At 34.0% G+C, this 18,948-nt stretch overlaps 1 protein-coding gene across 2 annotated transcripts in view; it reads right to left on the minus strand.

Moving 5' to 3' along the window:
- Positions 1–18,948, minus strand: part of ENPP1 (ectonucleotide pyrophosphatase/phosphodiesterase 1) — a 64,705-nt gene that overhangs the window by 12,978 nt on the left and 32,779 nt on the right. Inside the window, exons 3-16 of one of the 2 annotated variants that reach the window (XM_082475729.1) lie at positions 16,796–16,912; positions 15,933–16,058; positions 14,970–15,030; positions 12,757–12,854; positions 10,798–10,877; positions 9,788–9,907; positions 8,605–8,714; positions 7,163–7,228; positions 6,784–6,856; positions 5,526–5,634; positions 4,416–4,547; positions 2,257–2,288; positions 1,365–1,492; positions 35–104 (exon numbers count right to left, since the gene is read on the minus strand). In XM_082475729.1, the coding sequence (XP_082331855.1) occupies positions 35–104; positions 1,365–1,492; positions 2,257–2,288; positions 4,416–4,547; positions 5,526–5,634; positions 6,784–6,856; positions 7,163–7,228; positions 8,605–8,714; positions 9,788–9,907; positions 10,798–10,877; positions 12,757–12,854; positions 14,970–15,030; positions 15,933–16,058; positions 16,796–16,912 (1,322 nt within the window). Of the gene's footprint in view, positions 1–34; positions 105–1,364; positions 1,493–2,256; positions 2,289–4,415; positions 4,548–5,525; positions 5,635–6,783; positions 6,857–7,162; positions 7,229–8,604; positions 8,715–9,787; positions 9,908–10,797; positions 10,878–12,756; positions 12,855–14,969; positions 15,031–15,932; positions 16,059–16,795; positions 16,913–18,948 lie in introns of those variants that run through there. The other variant, XM_082475730.1, reaches the window with a different exon arrangement.

Genomic DNA, 18,948 nt, shown 5'->3' on the forward strand with positions numbered 1-18,948 from the left:
ACTATAATTTTTACTGTATAATAGGTTTACTCACTTGCATATTTGAAAATGCATTGTCAGAGCCGTGAAATCCACCTCCACAATATTTCCTTTCTGAAGGATTCCTAATTTTCACATAATATAAATTAACAATGTAAAGTCCATTCATAAAGCAAAACTGACAATCATGACATTATTTCCATTAATAAAGAGTAACTATTCTTTAATATTTAATATATTTCTTTAATATTTTTGTACATTTTTTAATATTCTTTGATCAAAAATAAGTAACTATTGTTAAGCAAATCAAAAAAAAAGTAAATAAAACCACTTGTCTGTGAAAAGCATTAAGGGGAAGCCACCTTTATCTTTCATTTTGTAGACGAATCAATTATAAGCAATACGGTATAAAGGAGAAAACCATTAGCATGGTTTTGAACCCTAACCATACTATTTACTGAGCTGTGACTTTGGCAATTTAATTATCTTCTCGTGGTCTCAATTTGTCATGCTGGGTTTATAAAAATTAAATGGTTTGTACTAAAGAAATGCTTAGAACACAGTAGATGCTCACTAATATTAGTTCTCCCATGAAGGTAAGGACCTCCTCTTCTTTCACATTCTTTTTCTAAACACTGAAAGCACAGCTCTTAATAAAGGAGAGACAGTGCAATTCTGTTGACTGAATTCTGGTTCCCTGCTTAAGTTTTGCTGGACAGGGGTATTTATCAGCCCTGGCTTCCTGGCAACCATACAGAGTTAATGATCAAGTTTTGAGATGTTAACAATACGAACCATCCAAATAATTTGCTGAACACACCAATAAACTGAGGTTTATTAATGGACTAGGATAACAAGAATGAAAAAACAGCTTTGTCTAATGAAGAAGGTAATGGCTCATTATTATAAAGAGTTTTGCCAATTATTTGTTAGACTCTGAAGGTATTATTAGGCAAAACTGTAACATGCAGAAGACATACAATGGCAAGTGGTTACACAAATGTGGAGCATAAGAAATAATCAAGACAGATGTGAGGGGACAGAGCAGTGGTTCTCAGCTGGAGGCGACTCCCCTCCCCAGGGGGCTTCAGACAATGTCTGCAGATATTTTTGGTTGTCACAACTATAGAAAAGGTGTTTTTTCATCTAGTGAGTAGAAGCCAGGGATGTTTTCAAATATCCCACAACAGACAGGACAACTCCCCAACCACAAAGAATTATCTGATCCAAAATGTCAATAGGCCAAGGTTGAGAGACCCTGGGATAGAGTGAAGAGAATCATATTTGTAGTTTTCATATAACGACATCATTGGAAAGGGCCCAATGGTTACCTTGAATTACTACAAGATCAAGCTAACTTTACCTGGGAGATTGTCAGAACTTACAATGCAAGTTGCCACTGAGGGTCCAAATAGAATGTCAGGGGCTCAATCCTGTCACTTTTGGCGAAGTGCAAACGCTTGGGTAAGAAATGTTTCAGGTAAGGTATGAAGTGCTGGTTTGGTTCCTGGCACTGAAATTGTAGAAGGCAAAGAAAAACCATTATTTCCATATTTTCTTAAGTGTAAACTTCCCTTGAAATTGCTTTCTAACGCCATATGAATTTTTTCTCACAAACATTTAATCAGTATGCCCAATAAGTCACAGATGCAAATAAACTGAGTTCTTACTACCTATATAAAGTACAAGTTGAATATTCCCAACTATTGAATGTTCTTATTTTTATAGAAAAATCATAATTATTACATAAGAGTCCTGGGATGCTTAGATTGAGTCACTAGTTTGCCTTTGTGTTACTACTGATGATCATATTTTCAAACACTCTTATAACAATTTTAAGAATTTTCTTTAAAATTGTAAGAATTTTCTATCAAGTATAAAATTGTAGCATAGATAATAAATCAGCACTAGGACAAAAACTTATTTTAAAAAATAGGCATAAGAAAGACTGGTAGAAAATATATCATAATGCTAACAGTGTTTATGGTAGTACAGCTATAGGGTTTTCCCTTCTATTGTTTTCAGTTATTTCTTGTACTGTTATATAAATTTAACAATGTCAATAGATAAATAAATTCTTAAAATTTAAAAAACCTACATTATTGGGGTTTGTCCTTAAAGATCTTTAAAAACTACGGAGCATTTAAATGTTGGCCCAGATACTCAAAAAATTAGATTAAATTCTACAATCCCAAGAACAAATACTGAAACTTTCTTCTAAATATATTTTATACAAAACTAGTAATAACAAAGTAATGGGGGAAAAAAGATACTCACAGAAAGGTTTTTGGCGATGCCTTCATAATTAACTGAAGGGGGGCAAAGATAAGAATTAATAGTTGAATGGTATGTTACCATTAGAAATAAAAATAATACAAAAAATATATAATGTCAGACTCAAACCCTATATTTAAATACCAAAGCTGGTTTCAAACAGATCATTTAAATCAGGGGTCCCCAATCCCCAGGCCACGTACCGGTACCAGTCTGCGGCCTGTTAGGAACTGGGCCGCACAGCAAGAGGTGAGCGGCGGGCTAGTGAACAAAGCCTCATCTGCCGCTCCCCATTGTTCCCCATTGCTCGCATTACCACCTGAACTATCCCCTCTCCCCATCCATGGAAAAATTGTCTTCCACAAAACCAGTCCCTGGTGCCAGAAAGGTTGGGGACCATTGATTTCAATTATTATATACTAGCCATTGACAGGAATAAGACAGATCTTTAGGAACCAACCAACCTCTACTACCACCATGCCTGTGAAATTATGTCCTATTGTCAAGTGAAAAGGCAAGTTATAGAACATCAATTTATCCATCCATCTGTCATTCATATGTGTGTCCATTCATCCATCTGCCTGTCCATCTGCCTATACATCCGTCTCTCTATCTGTCCATGCATCCAAATATCTACCCATCCCTCTATCCACCCATCTAGATCCTGTATAATGTCACTTTGTAAAAATAAAAATGAATGTGTTTTACATATACATAGCAAATACCTGGGAAGACACATCCCAAATCTAAGTATTTACCTCTAGAGAGAGGAACTGAGTTGTGAATTAGGGGGATTTAGGGTGGAAAACTATTACTTTTTACATACTTTGATATTCAAGGATAATTCCAGAATTTCCAAATAAGGACATAGGGGAATTTAGAAGTGAGGGCAGGTAGAAGAGCTTTGAAACTGAATTTGCACAGCAAGCCCACAGTGTACTTACTTAGTGTACTCTGTGCTGCAAACAGTAACTGCCTAGCTCCCTACGATTCTTTTAGCTATACTTTACATAAGTTTGAGAAAATTATCCAGACAAAAGAATATGTACTGTATATATATTTTAATGTATGAAGGTAGATACAGAGATATGTAATTTTTACTTTAAATTGGGAAACTTAGGGTCCTAGTTGAGATAAGGGTGTGGCTAAGCTTAGCCATCCTATCCTAAACATCTCTGGGGACTGCCATTGCCTGTATAGTTTTATAACAGGTTTTGTAACAATCATGTACTACTTTAATAAATTTTTTAAACACTAATTAAAACTTGTTATTGTACAAGTTAGAGTCTGTGCTTTGGGTTACTATGTTAATATATTGGCATAACTATTTTCCTGCAGGGAAATCTACTTCTTCTCATGAACGTTCAACAGTATCTACTGAAACATATAGCACTGCATATACCCAAACCTAATCCAATGCTGATGACTGCCAGAAAAGCTCTTTTCTCTTTCCATTTCAAAGGTAATTGTAACAAAAAGATAAACAAAACTGCCCTTAGTATTTGAGAATTACCAAGGATGGTAATCAAAGAGGGGTACAATAGAGGTGCAATCAGTTCTGAAATAGGCTTGACTTTCAAAAGAATGAATATTTAAAATTTCTTGGTAGTTTAGTTTGAGTACAACATGGGGTCAAGAGAGATTGTGAAATTTCTTCTTCTCTGTTCAAAAAACACATTCTCATTGTTTTTTGGAATAGTTTAAGAAAGTCATTTCTGAGAACAGAAATTAGTTGCTTATAGAATTAATAATCTCTGCCAGCATTCCTCCTCATAATGGAATATTATCCTATAACATCTGTAAATTATTTTAATGAAATGACATTAATCAAAGTTGAATAAATGTAACTGAACTTTTCTCTTAAGTTTTTATTTTTCTAGTACAAGTAATCTTGAACCCAACACAAGCAAAAGACACAACAATAACATAAAATTGTACCAAGTTCATCAAATAATATTCTTAGCCATGAATAACAGATAAGCGGTTAGACTTGTGCCCTCCCATCTAGTTCCATAAAATCCCTTTGGGTGCAAAAGATCAGCTCTGGAGATTTAATCATGAAAAGGAAATTAATTGATCCCCTTTAATTTAGAGACATAATGATTCCGAGGAATGTATTGTGAATATAATCATATTCAAAATTAGCACAGAGATATACTTACATGAATAGTATTTATCTGGTACATCAGAGGGTCTCAATCGAGCTGCAGGTCCATATATAACTTTAACATTTTTAATATCCCCCAGATATTTACTCAGATACACATATTTCTTACAACTGCCTTGTTCCATGCCTAGGAGAAAAAAATCCCCGAACATGTTACAACTATAATAAAAAACATTTAACATGTAGGACAGAATTTCTTTCACTTCCAGAATTTAAATCAATAAACATGAGGTCAGCACTCATGACAGTTGAACATCTAATAGGTAAGACACAGAATTTCATGTATATCTACCACGTCACTTAAAAAAAAATCTTTTCCCTTTCCTTCATCCAAAATTAGTGTTTCTTCTCATTTATATATTACAATATCTTTATGTGAGTGATGAAGAATATCACAGTTTTAGACTGAATATGAAAGCGTAGTTACTTTCTCAGAATCACCTAGCATATTAACTATGAGTATAAAACTCTCAACCTCATTCCAGGACTGGGGGCTTCTTTAGGATACAGCTTCTTAGGACTGTTTCTAGAAATAGTTTTCAATAATTATTTTTGAAGCAAACAATAATAACAACAACAAAAAACAAACAAAAAGAACCTGTTTCCTATTTTCTTGTATATACATCGCTTTTACAGTCCCAAGGCTATACACATACATGTTCTAAAGGTCACAGTAAGTAAAAGTTAACTTAAAATATTGCCAAAATTAATACATACTGCTTTTAAAAGTCAGCTTTATCATGCTAGAGAAAACAGAAGCAGCACATAATAATCTATTCAAATTACACCTAAAATTTTGAGAGTAGATTTACCAAAATTTAATGTTAAAAAAATTGTTTTAACTCTCCAAATTCCCGGTGTAAGCCCTCCCAAATCAGGAGATGAGTGCATTGTGGTTAATAGGCTCTTAGGTTTCTGTGAATTCTACGTTTCATTTGTGATTTGTATTTAATGTAGTATTTTCTAAAGGCTTTCTACAAGAAATCACATTTAAAAGAAAGAATTAACTATAAAAGTCAGAGGAAATAATAAAACAATAATCAATCGAGTAAACTTCTGGGGGCACCATTTAACCTGAAGGAAAAATGATGCAAATTCAGGTTACCATGATCTGAGATAAGGATGAGGTTCAAGCATCTATGCAAGTTCAACTCTTTTAGACCATCCATAAGCATGCCAACCATGTTGTCAACCCTCTGCAAAGCTCTGATGACCTAAGAAAGGGAAACAATCTCATGTCACGCAGTTAAAAGTATTCATGAAATGCTTCTTATAGTTCTATGTACTTAATTTTTTAAAATTAGAACTTCTAGGAATACAACCCATTGTTTCCATACAAACTGTATGATTTTGCATATGAATATCACAAGGACACAGAATGGCGCATGATTTTGGCAAATTACCTCTGGCTCTTCTCTCCTCCTCTCTCCGGGCAAAACCACCGGAGGCAAATTCTTGTGCAGTTTTGCCTGTGTCTTCGGTACTGTATCAAAACAGTCTAACCTTTATCTATAGTCTGTGTATTTCACTGTATTATGAAACAAGCTCTTTCAACATGGTCTTTCTTTCACTCAAAGATATCCAAGCAACATGGATTGGAATTTTTAAGTATGAAGATAAAGTGGGTTTCGACGAGCCAATAATACTAGCGTTTAACTGAGTTTATAAATTGATGAATATGATTTGAAAAGCGATGGGCTTGACCTTGAATGAAGATGAAAGAGAAAAGCAGGTACTTTGGTAAATCTTTAGTGAATAGAAATAGCACGGGTCTTAAAACTTATGTGATCTGATAATCAATTACAAAATGATCCTTAGACTTACTTGTAGCCAAACTGACCTAGACACGGGTCTTAATAGTGAAAGAATAAAAATTATACTAGCATCTGGCCAATTGTTCAAACCAAGATAAGAACTACAAGAAACTTCCATTTGTCTAATTATGACATGGCCGCATTGACGGCCACACATCTCCCACCTCTAAGAAGGAGTATTTCTACTTAGCTGAAGGACAGAATCAAAGCAAGGGCATGTGGGTTGTTAACTACACTGAAGTTACTGGAGATCGGTTTTGATGGAAAGAGTACAAAGGGTGGAGTGTGACAGGTCTCATTTGACATTGAAAATATAGAATTTAACTCATCATTGGTTCAATTTAGCACTGTAGACAGTGTAAAACAAAACAATGCTTCCAACTCTTTTTGATTAAAGTGCATCTTTTGGTTTAATAAAAATGTGCTTAATACTCACTCTTTCCAGAAATCATGGATTCCTATAGAATGGTCTAGAAACCTGCTTCAAAGCAAGGTTCAGTTAGATATTACCAGGTTTAATGACGTAATCACTGATAAAAATGTACTTACTTCACTGCTGACTGGTCCATAAGAGTGACCTGAAGAATCTGGTTCTTCTAAATACAGAGTGTAAAAGTGTGGTCTAAATCAAACAGTATCAAAATGTAATATTTTACGAACACATTGTAAAACAGAATAGAAAGAATAATTCAACAACTGATAGTGAATAAAAGTTATACAACACTGGGGTAACATTTCTAAAATTGCTGAGAAATAATTTACATGTTTAGAGTTCTTCAAAATGTGGCTGTAATAGGGCACTAAAGAGTTCATTTGGATATAAAACATCATAGCCAATAGCAAAGTTTTCCTGTCGTCTATTTAAAATATTCTGGCATTTTTATAAAACAAAGGAGTATTTTATGACAGAAATTAATCGTCTACATACCTTTCATCTTTAGGAAGCTGCAGCCACTTAAGAACAGCTAAAATTCTTTCTTCAAATGGTACTGAACTAATATGAAAGATAAAATGAAAACGAATCTGTGACAACTGTTTGGGTTTAAGATATAAATGTGTGTCTCACTGAAAATTGCATTCAGAGAGACTAAAACAATTCAAGGCATCAAATGTGTTCCAAGCAATGTAAGAGTTTCACCTGAAAACTTAAAATTGTTTTCCCGACAAAGAAACAAACATTAAATTTTTCACATATGCAAGTTGTAGCCAGGTTTAAAGGATTTGCTTCCTATACTCTACCTGAGGATCTTACTCCTGGACCCGAGAATAGCAATTGCTAAGGCATGAATAACCCATGTGTCAATACACTCTTCAAAGAGGACCTCATGAAGAACTCACTCATTGACGACTCTTAGTAAAATTGGGAAGTGGACACCTAATGAGCAGACAGTTCTCCAGGCAACAATTTCTGGGCAGAATTAATGACACCTTCCTGTGGGCACAGGATTTTGCTTACAGGTCTCCATCAGAGTGCTTGCCCAACCCCAAGTACACTTAGTTGTACCTTGAGAAGGTCTCTATCAGACCCTGAGAAGCCAGAGAACATATATCACTACTCTTCAAATCCCCCAGGCCTAGGACAGTGCCTGGCACATAGAATCTCAATAACCATCTATGGAATGAAATTAACGGCAAATAAGAAGTTGCTCGTGTGAACCATAAGGAATAAACAACAGCATAAGATCACCAAAGAAAATCATTATGCATTTCTTGTTTGGAATTTATGAACTTTTCCTTTCGTCCCTCAAATACATTATCGTATTGATTTTATGACATAAATTTCCCAAGTGAAAGACAAAATTATTTTGCTATTCTCCCTAAAATGATCCAAAGAGAGTTTTCCAGAAAAAAGTTTCTGTTTTTTTCGTGGTACCTCATGGATTTTGAATATCACAGGGAGGTCACTCCAATCAGTTCTCACATTAAATGGAACGTTTAACAAAGTAATTTGAAAATGCAAATCCAGGGGTGCCATTAATATCTTCTTTTAAATAATATTTCCAGATACCAGAGAGTCACTCCTACCTGTGTCCCTTTAATACTTTCACTTCCTTCTCCTCGTTCTTTCTCCCTCGAGTGAAAATGTGCAGGACCTCTACTTTCACCAGGACTTCAATTCTTATTCCTGCCCAAAGATCTGAATGCAAACTCTAACATGTTACCAGTGCTTTCTAGAAAACCTCCAGGAAAAAACTCATCATAGTTTTACTGTCTATCTATCATCCATCTAAAACTCTTTGAGACAGAGTTCTTATTCTGACAGGTCTCATTTTTCAAACAACATATCATTCAAACGCTAGAACTCAGGCTATGATAAGAAAATAAACAGTTCTATGTTATAGGTCCTAGAAAAAGTACAGCTATACATACCTATTATACATCTTATAGATGTCTGGGAAAATTCCATTAATTTTCACATCTGACCCTGGCCAAAAAAATGTGCCCGTCTTCAGGCCTTGATATTTAGCTGTAAGCCAAATCTGGGGAAGCCAGTGAAGGAAAGTTAGGAAATTATGCAAGCATTCATTTCTTAGGAAACCATGTGTTCATGCAACACCAATGCTTTCCTCCCAAATGTTAGAATGTTTTTGACATTAATAAGCTCCAGCAGTTAGACTACAAAATAACAATGTAATATGACTTTGAACAGCAGCAAAGAGAAATTAAATAATCAGAAATTAAATTAACCTAAAAAATATGAACAGTTGATAACTCCTGCAACTTTTATAGTCATACTTCTACTTAATAGGTTCCTTCTTAAAAGAAGAAAAATTCATGAAAGGAAAAAGAAAAGAAAAATTTACAAATATACATATCTTTAACTTACTGACATTTTTGCTTATGTAACTAACATTTATTAAGCACTTATTATTGCCAGTTACAGTTCTAAATAGTATTCCTATAAGCATCCTAGATTATTAATTCAACTAATCATCACAATAACTCTATGAGGTAGTTAACAGTATTTACAGTATTATTTACAGTACAGATATGAGAAAATTGAGGCACAGAAAGAATAATTTACCCAAAGTCACACAGCTTTAAATGTCAGAGCTAAAATTTGAATTTATAACTTGAAAATGCTCTTCTCCTCCCAAGAGGAATATCAAGACTATCCAAATAGACCTTATAGAATTGTCGTGGCAATTTATAAAAACTCAAAAGGAGAACACATCTAACTCACAATCAGAGAGAATCTTCTAAGTTAACAAATGCAAACAAAGTCAAAGTTTACACCTGTAGAAACCGTTAGCTTTGTGTAGATCAAAATATTACCCCCAGACTACTGCTCTTCGCTACTAGGACAAAAAGGTAAAATCAAGCAGAAAAGAAAATTGGCTCAGCATAACCCAAACCCCACTCTGGAATAAACTACATAATGATACAAGCTATATTTAGAGTTACCTGAATTCATCTCTGTTTGCATAAGGATGGCACAAAACATAGTAAATTAGATGAGTTATTAAAAGCTCCAGGGAATCTGGTATTTTACTCTGATAGAAACAGATGAGAATAATAAAAATAATTTTAATAGCGAAAACAAACAACTCACTGGTTCTCCTTTGTACCACTCAGGATTAAATTTCTCTTTACTTTTAAGTGCAAAGTAAGCATTCATTTGGGGATCATACATTTTATTGTCAATGAGGCCATGGGATTCTGGATAAAGTCCCTAAAAAATATAAAATACAAGTTTTATGCAAGTTTTAAAGTTACAGAACAAAATTATCAAAGAGAAATAGACAACTTAAGCTACACAGAACTTAACCCAGCTTAAGGAGAGAAGAACAAAACAATGGGTATTGTTAAAACACAACCAACCACTCAAGATTTTATGGAGTATTTGTGTTTTAATTTATGTAATAGGAGAAAATAAATTAGAATGATATGGATGAAGTTCTATATAAAGAAGCAGCCTAATTTTGAAAAAAGTACTGTGTTGTCCTTTTGCATTGCTCAGTGAAACATTTCTGCAGAACAAACTCCTTTTTGGTTGGGTCCAAGAATAGCTTGTACCAACACAAGCTAAAGCATTAATTCTCTGGCTTCAACCCTAAGGCCTAATGAATTCTATTTTTTTTTTCTGGATTCAAATTAAATCTGCAAACTTTGAGTGAAACAAAAATAGAGCTGTAATCCTACCTAAAGTCAGGCAAAGTGGCTTGCTTAGACTCATACATCAAGATGATTGGAAAGACAGCTGAGAACATGTGAGTGTAGACAGTCTGGGGTTCAAATAAAGTAAGATAAAAACTAATCAGAAAAAACAGGACCCAAGAATCAGAGACTCTTAAATTGAAAGGGAACCAAGAAATCATTTCTTGGAGTCTTTAGTCACCTCTTTTCACAGATGGGAAATGGAGACCCAGAAGGTAAAGTGACCTGCCCAAGGCCACAACTAGTTAGTAGAAAAGCTAACACCAGAACCTAGGTTTCCTTGCTTAACTACACAATGAAAAAGAAGTTATTTTTTTCTGATCTGAAATCTACTTATTCTCTTGAAAAATGTTACACTTACATCTCACTTCTGTGAACATATAAAAGTTGAAATGCAGAGCTTACTGTGACAATGCTGTAGTGATTGGGGAAAGTTTTTGTTGGATATACTGGTCTCATGTTTTTAGCATATGTTCCACAGGTTTCTACAAGGGAAACAAATTAAATATTGTTATTAAATACAACGAACAATCTGTTTCCCTTATTTAGCTTTGGTACCACAGACTTCTAAATAGTACTAAAAAATGAACCCAGAAGGGATTTACAACCATATAAAAATTCAGGGTGAATTACAAAGCAACATTTTGGATTCGAATTCAATGTTAAGAGTTAGTTTTTCTCTTAGTTAGAAAATCATTAAACAAAATTGTTAAGCCAATGAAATAATTATCCCATACTTATCAATAACATTAAGTTCCAGATGGACCATAACGAATCTTGCTAGATCTTTGTCTGCTACTACTTGGTGGTAACATACTAAATTATAAGATGTAGTTATATTTTAACAACAAAAACTGCACTAGTAGCTAAATCTGCAAAATTAAAACAAGAATGAAGCAGTAGCTGGGATGACAGTGTCACACCCCAAAAATCCAATCTAGCTAACTCCAGACAAATTCAACACTGCTCTAAAGATAAAAAGCATCTTCTGGCGTCAAGTACAAGAAAGGACAGAAGTCAAACTGTTCCTGATTTAGCCCTAGTGTCACATTCCTCTTCTGCCTCTATCATTGATGACGGAATACCTAACTAATGATTCTAGCATATCAATACCCCATTGCCTGAAAATATTCCTCAGATTGGCACGTGTCTATCTATCTCACTGCCTTCCAAATAGTTCAGAATTACAAACTACATTCTCCAACTACCCAAAGAGAGGACTTAGTCTAACTGTGTATTGATTTCCTTCCAACTTCATATATAGGTACCTACAGCTCCTTAATTCTGAACTCAGGTTCTGAACTCATATTTGGTGCTATGGAAACAAACTTTCCTCCTGATGATAACAAAGGGCCATATTCAAACCTCAAAGCTCATGAGCTTGGCTGGTAAGAACAGAGTCTTCCTTGCCCATGCAAGCTCCCTGCTAAAGACTTTTTATGTCAAATGATTATTTATAAAAACTATTTTCTTCCCGGGAGAAATTAAAAACTGAAATTTTTAAAAGTTCTCCAAATATTATTTTCGCTTGTTACAATAGAAGTACAATAAACAAACCTATGTATTTACTGAGAGTGGCTGTGATGTTTAAACCAACCTCATATACTCAAGTCCAGTAAATAATGTTTCAGAGCTCCAGAAGAACACCAAAACAGTGTATTTACTTACTTCTAGTTCAGTCCAGCATTACACTGTGGCTACTTAAATACTGATCACTGATAACAAGCAATGTTCTACAGTTTTTATACCTATATTTAATTTTTTCTTTTTTCAGTAACAATGATGATACAAGTGATGCCCATATTACTGGTGGTTAATGTGATTTAAAACTTTGGCATTAATACTAAGAAAAGACTATTCTACTATTGCATTAGTAACTTATACAATAATCAATTAAGGCTTTATTGAGGTAAAGAAGTTGGAAGGATGCTACACGATACTATAAGATAAATAACAAATATTCTATATCTACACTACTAGAAACACAGCAGAAATACCTTCAGTTTTTGAAATGCTATTTTAAGATGTAATACATATTAGATAAATATATAAATAATTTGTCCATAAAAGGAATCCAAAAGTCTAAGGAAAAAAAAAGTATATCTTATCTCATCCTTATATCTACATCTATCACCAAGGGATAAAAATCCTAAAATAACTACTATTATCTCAGAATTATTTAAAAGGCAGTTTCAGAACAATTACAATATTAAATACTAGTTCCTTATCATTAGGTTTAACTCTTTTGCAATAGAGGAGTTTAGTAAAACAGATTCTGCCAGTATTTTTCGAAAAAATGACTCCCTCCTTGGTCTATCTCACTGAAACTGTGGCACTCCAATAGTAAACTCTGAAGTTACTCACTCAGCTTGCTAATAACAGGAAGAAGTCCACCCCAAGTGTGTAAATATTCTGCCCTGAAACCATCCAAAGAAAATAAGAGGGTAGGAGGCATTTCAAACCTGGATAATGAGAAAGAAAGAAAAAAAAATTGTTTAAAGAAGAAAGAAGACACAGATCCGTGAAGATTTTCCACTGAGGCTGATATGTAATCTAAGGTAAACTAACAAGCTCAACAAACATCCTCATAAAGAATATTTTGTAAGCATCTATATTCATATATATGCTTTTATATTTTATTATATATATCATCAAATAGTACTGATTAAGCACTCATACCATTTTGAGCCACCATACAGAGACCATCATTTATGATTCCTGCTATTCCAAAAGCTAGACCAAAAGCAACTAAAATGTAATAATATTTTCCCAATTTGCAAGAGAATAAATGTTAACAAACAGCATGTTCTAAATTATGTTCTTGTTTCCACTACTTTTTTTCCTGTAAAAGCATTTTCTGATATTGTCTCTACTTGAACCTAATAGATAGTATCTCATATCACATAAATTATATACAATATTTAGCTTTTAAGTTTACCATATTTAAAAGATATTAATATTTAATTGAGAAGTTGGTGAGGTATTTACTACATTTAAATACATAAACAACAAAGAAATGATCCAAAGCTAGAAATGAACAAACAATGAAGGTACACATACACACACACACACACAAACACACACAGATTTACATGTGTGGTACGGAAATCCAAAGACGGAAGCAAAACAACATGTGTAATGATATACTCAGCAAAAGAGAATAACTATGGACAACCATTCCGTGGCTACACCAAAACAGGCATGGTTCAGAAATTTTGCAGCTTCTAATGACATCTGATAGAGAGTAGGAAAGTATATCATTGGATAACCATGAAAAAACTTTCCACTGAAAGTTTACTCAGTAATTTAAAAATCTGAGCACAAAGATTTACCTTACCTTGCCTTTTCCAACTCTACTGCCTCCCCAGCTTACTCTCATACCCAAACACAAATGGAAAAAGGAGGAAATTTGTGTATAATTTCCACTAACTAGTATTTGTACCATAGTTCTGTTGGGAGACTCTGCAGAATCAGCTGCATATAGTCTCAATGGTCCATGTCTGTATAAAATTATTTCTATTCAATCAACAGAAAACATAAAAACAGTTTGCTGGGCCTCCAGGTAAATATACGGGTATAATAATTTCCAGTATAATAAAATGTGTCCTAAATTATGGTCCTCTTGTAAAGAAAGGAGGACTTATATTTTCCACTAACAGAGTCAACATTACAGTTGGAAAATAATAGTCAATGTTCAGAAGGAAAGGAAGATTCAAAATTCATTAAGTGTAAAATTTCCAATATACCTTGGACTTAACAGACATCTTAGGATATATGAGAAGTCCTCTTTGAAAAAAGTCTCTTCTGTTGGAATTTTTTGGGTTTAGTTTTTGCTGCTGTTATTACTATTGTTTTAAACAGAAAAGAACTCTTCCATCCAACAGAAAACAAAAATACATATTTAAAAAACAAAAATAAATTATATACATAAGTAAGCTAAAATACAGCTTTAAAATGTTTAACAGTCTGGAAAAATCATTATTTTAAAGACATAAAAATATATTCCTGAAGATTAATAATTCAAATTATATGAATTTGAATTCATATATCTCTGTTCAAGTGGAGCAAAGATAATTAAGTTTAATACTGTCACCAAATTTCTACCTTCTGAATTCCACACAAAATTTTTTGATGACCTTGTAAACATAAGGTATTGTAAAAATACTCTAAATACAAAAATAACAAGTATAAATTATAAAAATTATGTAACATCTTCTCACAGACATGTTATCCCAAAAATATATAAATGAACCAAAACACAAAAAAAGTAAAAAGAAGCTGTAAAGTAATTCACTATAAGTTCAACTTGAAAAACTTCAAATGAATGTAAAGATCCTTTCTTCCTAAGAAGGAAAACACAACCAACACTCATGAATACTAAATATTCATGACCTCTCTTTTTTCCACTAGCTTCCAGAGTGGGGAGTCATGCCATAATCATCTCTATACCACCAGTGCCAAAAGAAGGCTTAACTAAAAATAATATTTACTGAACCAATGAATAATTATTATTTTTATTTGGAAAGGGAAAAAATGGTACTCCTAAAAAAAATTAGTATCTCAGAATATAATCTTACCCTGCTGGACACTGTGGATCATTAATACTCTCACATGTTTCTTCTGCCCAACTTTTCTCACCTAAAACATTTTCAAGAAGTACAATGAGTTAAACACACTCAATAGAAACAATGATTGTGATGCTTGTGAGACACATTAGGACAGATTCCCAAAACAAAATATGTTAACAGATACATAGATAATATGGGACATGATTCTAGGGAAACAAAACAAATAAAGGGAGTTATTCTGTTTCAAAATAAAAGTTAGCTGATATCAGGAATTAAAAAATGAATGTATGATTGCAAGACTAAAACATACTACTGTATTTGGGAGAACCTGAAGGCACCTTTTCCATTTTCAAATTGTTAATATTTTCAGCCAAAATTTACAACCCTGCTTCTATCCACCCAACAAAATCTTCTGGTATTAAATCCTTGATGTCTTAGTTCCTCTCATACAGAGCCAGGTTCTGTCAAAGAATTTCAAGGAACCCTGTTAACACCTAGACGAGACATCATAATAACATCAGTTTACACAGAATCTTATGCACTAACTTCACGTCCACTCTCTCAATGCACAGCAGACATCGTCCTCACTTACTATAAAGGAACCTGTTATATAGTCAGCCAGGACCGCAAAAGTGATCTTTCCACAAGTATAGCGTTAAATATGCAGCTAATATCAAAATAACACGAGGGGGTTGTAGCAGGAGAGTGAGTGACTACAGATAAAACAACACTGGCTGTGTTAGATAATGGTAATTATTAAGCTGGGTGACGCAAGCTTCATCACATATTCTCTCTATTCAGGTATATATATTTGAAATTTTCCTTACAATGTTTTTAAAATATTTTTTCAGCCAATATGGTTGGTCAATAACTATGACTTCTAATGTAAAAAATACATCTGTGCTAAACCCCGCTAGGACCTAGGAAGATGTAAGCCTGCGTGTGAACCCGGCGAGGGCATGACCCCCTGACCTCGGCACACGGAGCCATGGTTGACGCAGCAGTCGCCCTTGTCCTTGCAGTCATCCGAACAGGAGCAGAGGCTTCGGGACAACCTTTTCTCACCACACCTGAATTTGCTGCAGGTCCATATCCGTTCTAGAAACAAGTATCAACATAATACATTTCAGGGTCCGAATTCAACATGTCCAAAGTGAACACAGAGATGCCTCTGGGACATGATCCATGAAGAGACAAGGGACCATTTTCTAACCCTTAGTCGGTCACAGAACCCGCCACCACAGTGGTCAATCTGAACGAAGAGAAAATATGCAGGCAGCAATGATTATTCACTAAAAAGCCAGAATCTCATCGTTTTAAAATGTAAACAAACATAATTCTTATTATACAACCTCCCACGTCCATCTTGGCTTCTTCCACCAGTCACTGTCAGAGTTCTCAAAATTTAATCTAAACCCGGCTCGCTCTCATTTAAATGTTATTCCATGTCATACGTAGAGAAGACCAGATCAAACTGAGAAAATTTCCATAGTCTGACAGTTTTACTTTGAGGTTTAAGTGGACATCTTAAGAACTCTTGCTTTAATAAGCCCATAGAAATATTCATATATTTTAAGCAGCCTTTTTGAACTTAGGTGAAATGCAAATTAGCCTACATAGGCTGTCAGCACACATTAAAAACAGGCAGTTTTGCTATCCATAAAACTTTTAACAAGGCAAAATATGTAAATGTTTTTTCCTCTCAGAAAATATAAAAGCCAAATTTTTAAAAATCTCAAATGGGTTAGGTAAATCACATACCTAAAAGATGCAGAACTTTTCTTTGCTCTTTTACCAAGGCCCATGACTCCATCTTTTCCCCTGCATATTTTTACCTGGTTCTATACACGTCTCCTGGTAATCTAGACAGCAGTTTCCAAGGTCAGCGCAGGCAACATCACAGCGACAGTTCCCAAATGTTCTCTCAAAACAGCGACCCTTGCAACTTTTAACTGAAAATATTGAAGGAGTTAGATGTTTCTAATCATTATATAATTACAAAGCAAACATCAATTAATACACCTAAGTTAGTTATAGTCAGGTTCAAATATTGTTTTAGAAAACACAGATGGGGTGGGCAATGAAGTTAACCAAGAATCTTTTCACAAATACATGTAGAAAGTGACACAAACAGAAGGCAGTAACCTTATAGAGTTTGTAACTTTATCTCTTGCCATAGGAAAAAAAGATGACTTTTTTCTTTTATATATTATAAACCCTACTGGGGGTAATAAAACTTAAATACTTTTGAATAATAAAGAAAAGAAAAATAAGAAGACCTTGTTCTTAAGATTTTATGCAGAGTTCTCTAAAAAGTGATAATCTATGAATATTTCAGAAAGACAGAGAATACCTGACTTACATCATTCTCAGTCTGGTGTAAAGAAGTAATGTGTTTGTACAGAACATGTTCTGCGGGACCCATCTCCCACCATCACCTAAAACATCCATTGCACCTTCAGATCCAGCCTGCTCCCTTTGAGAAACTTTCCCAAACTCCCAGTCTAGGTCCTTTTTCTTTTTCTTAAGTTTGTATAAAACCTTATCCTTCATCTCAGTCACTTACTTTCATTTGTAACTAGATCATTTGGTTAATATCCCAGTCTCACCCTAGAGCACAAACTTCTTAAGAACAAAGACCACATCGGGATGTTACCCAGTTCACTGTATCCCTGGTGCCTAGCAAGAGCCTTGACTAGAGCTGGTACTAATAAGTTTTTGTTAAATGGATAAATGGCAGATATGGAAGGAAAATACTTTTCATTAAAAAAAATTTTACATTATAACTCTTTACTAGTTACCTAGAATAAGCTAGGTTTTTATTGGATTACTAAAAATCAGGATGGTAAGAAAAAAAATCCACTTATAAAATAATGGAAGTCCAAAAGAAAAAAATGAATAATCCTAGCTCTTGACTGCAATGGTCTCCTGACCCAAGAAGACACTGCCACAGAGTTTAACTCTCATTTAACACTGGGAAACTAGGCAATTTTAAGGACATGAAATGACAATAATAATTCCTAGGATCAAAAATATTAACTTTCCTGACCCAAGGGGGGAAAGCTATTATAATAATAGCTATTACCTGGAGCTCACTAATATGTTCCTAGTCATTTAAAAAATAATATGCATTCCATGTTGAGTTTAGATTAAAATTGCTGTTTTCAATCATTTGGTTTTATTTTTACATGCCAAACTAAACTCGAGGGGAATTACTTTGTGTCTAAAGGCTACATAGGTGAACACTAAAGTCTATAGCTTTTTAATCTTATTAAACATTGATAGTTTGCTCTGAATAGTTGCTGTCTAAATATATAAAATTACATTTCATTCATTTCAACAATAAATGACAGCTTAACAATCACTAAAATTTTTTAAATGACTAATATTACAATTACAGAATAGTTGAACAGAAGGATTTGTTCAATTTTCAAAACCAAATTCCCTAGGAAGACCATCAATGATTTTAACAGGGAAAAAATAAAAACTACCTCAGAGCCAAAATAATGACTGCTACAGTGTACTGTTATTCATAGTTTTATTATTCATAGTAATCTTGTCAGTGTTGGCTAGATTTCTGCACTCAATAAAAAAAAAATGTATATATATATATATATATATATATAAGCTTAAAAATATCACTGTTGCTTTGAAATGTCTGCAATTTTAAAAGACTTATAAGCATTAAGGATAAGTTTCTGGTTGCCCAGGGATGCTAATTGGTTACCTAGTAACCTCAAGGGCTGCTCCAGCACCTAACTCCTTAGGCAGAAAAAGTGTTTGGGAGTCACTGGAGGAAGTCAGGGAGACAGGCTCCAGGAGCACAGCACCAGAACCTGTCAGCCAGCTGCTTGTTTGTGTCTTTGGTCTTTATTTTTTGTTGTTTTGAGGTTTTTCTGTTTGTTTGGTTGGTTGGTTTTTTGGTCATAGCCCCTCTTCATCGTTTTAGGATGAAGTTCTGCAAGTAAATAAAATAGTATATGGCTAA

The sequence above is a fragment of the Balaenoptera physalus genome (genome assembly GCF_965194825.1).
Source record: "Balaenoptera physalus genome assembly, chromosome: 9".
Classification (NCBI taxonomy): domain Eukaryota; kingdom Metazoa; phylum Chordata; class Mammalia; order Artiodactyla; family Balaenopteridae; genus Balaenoptera; species Balaenoptera physalus.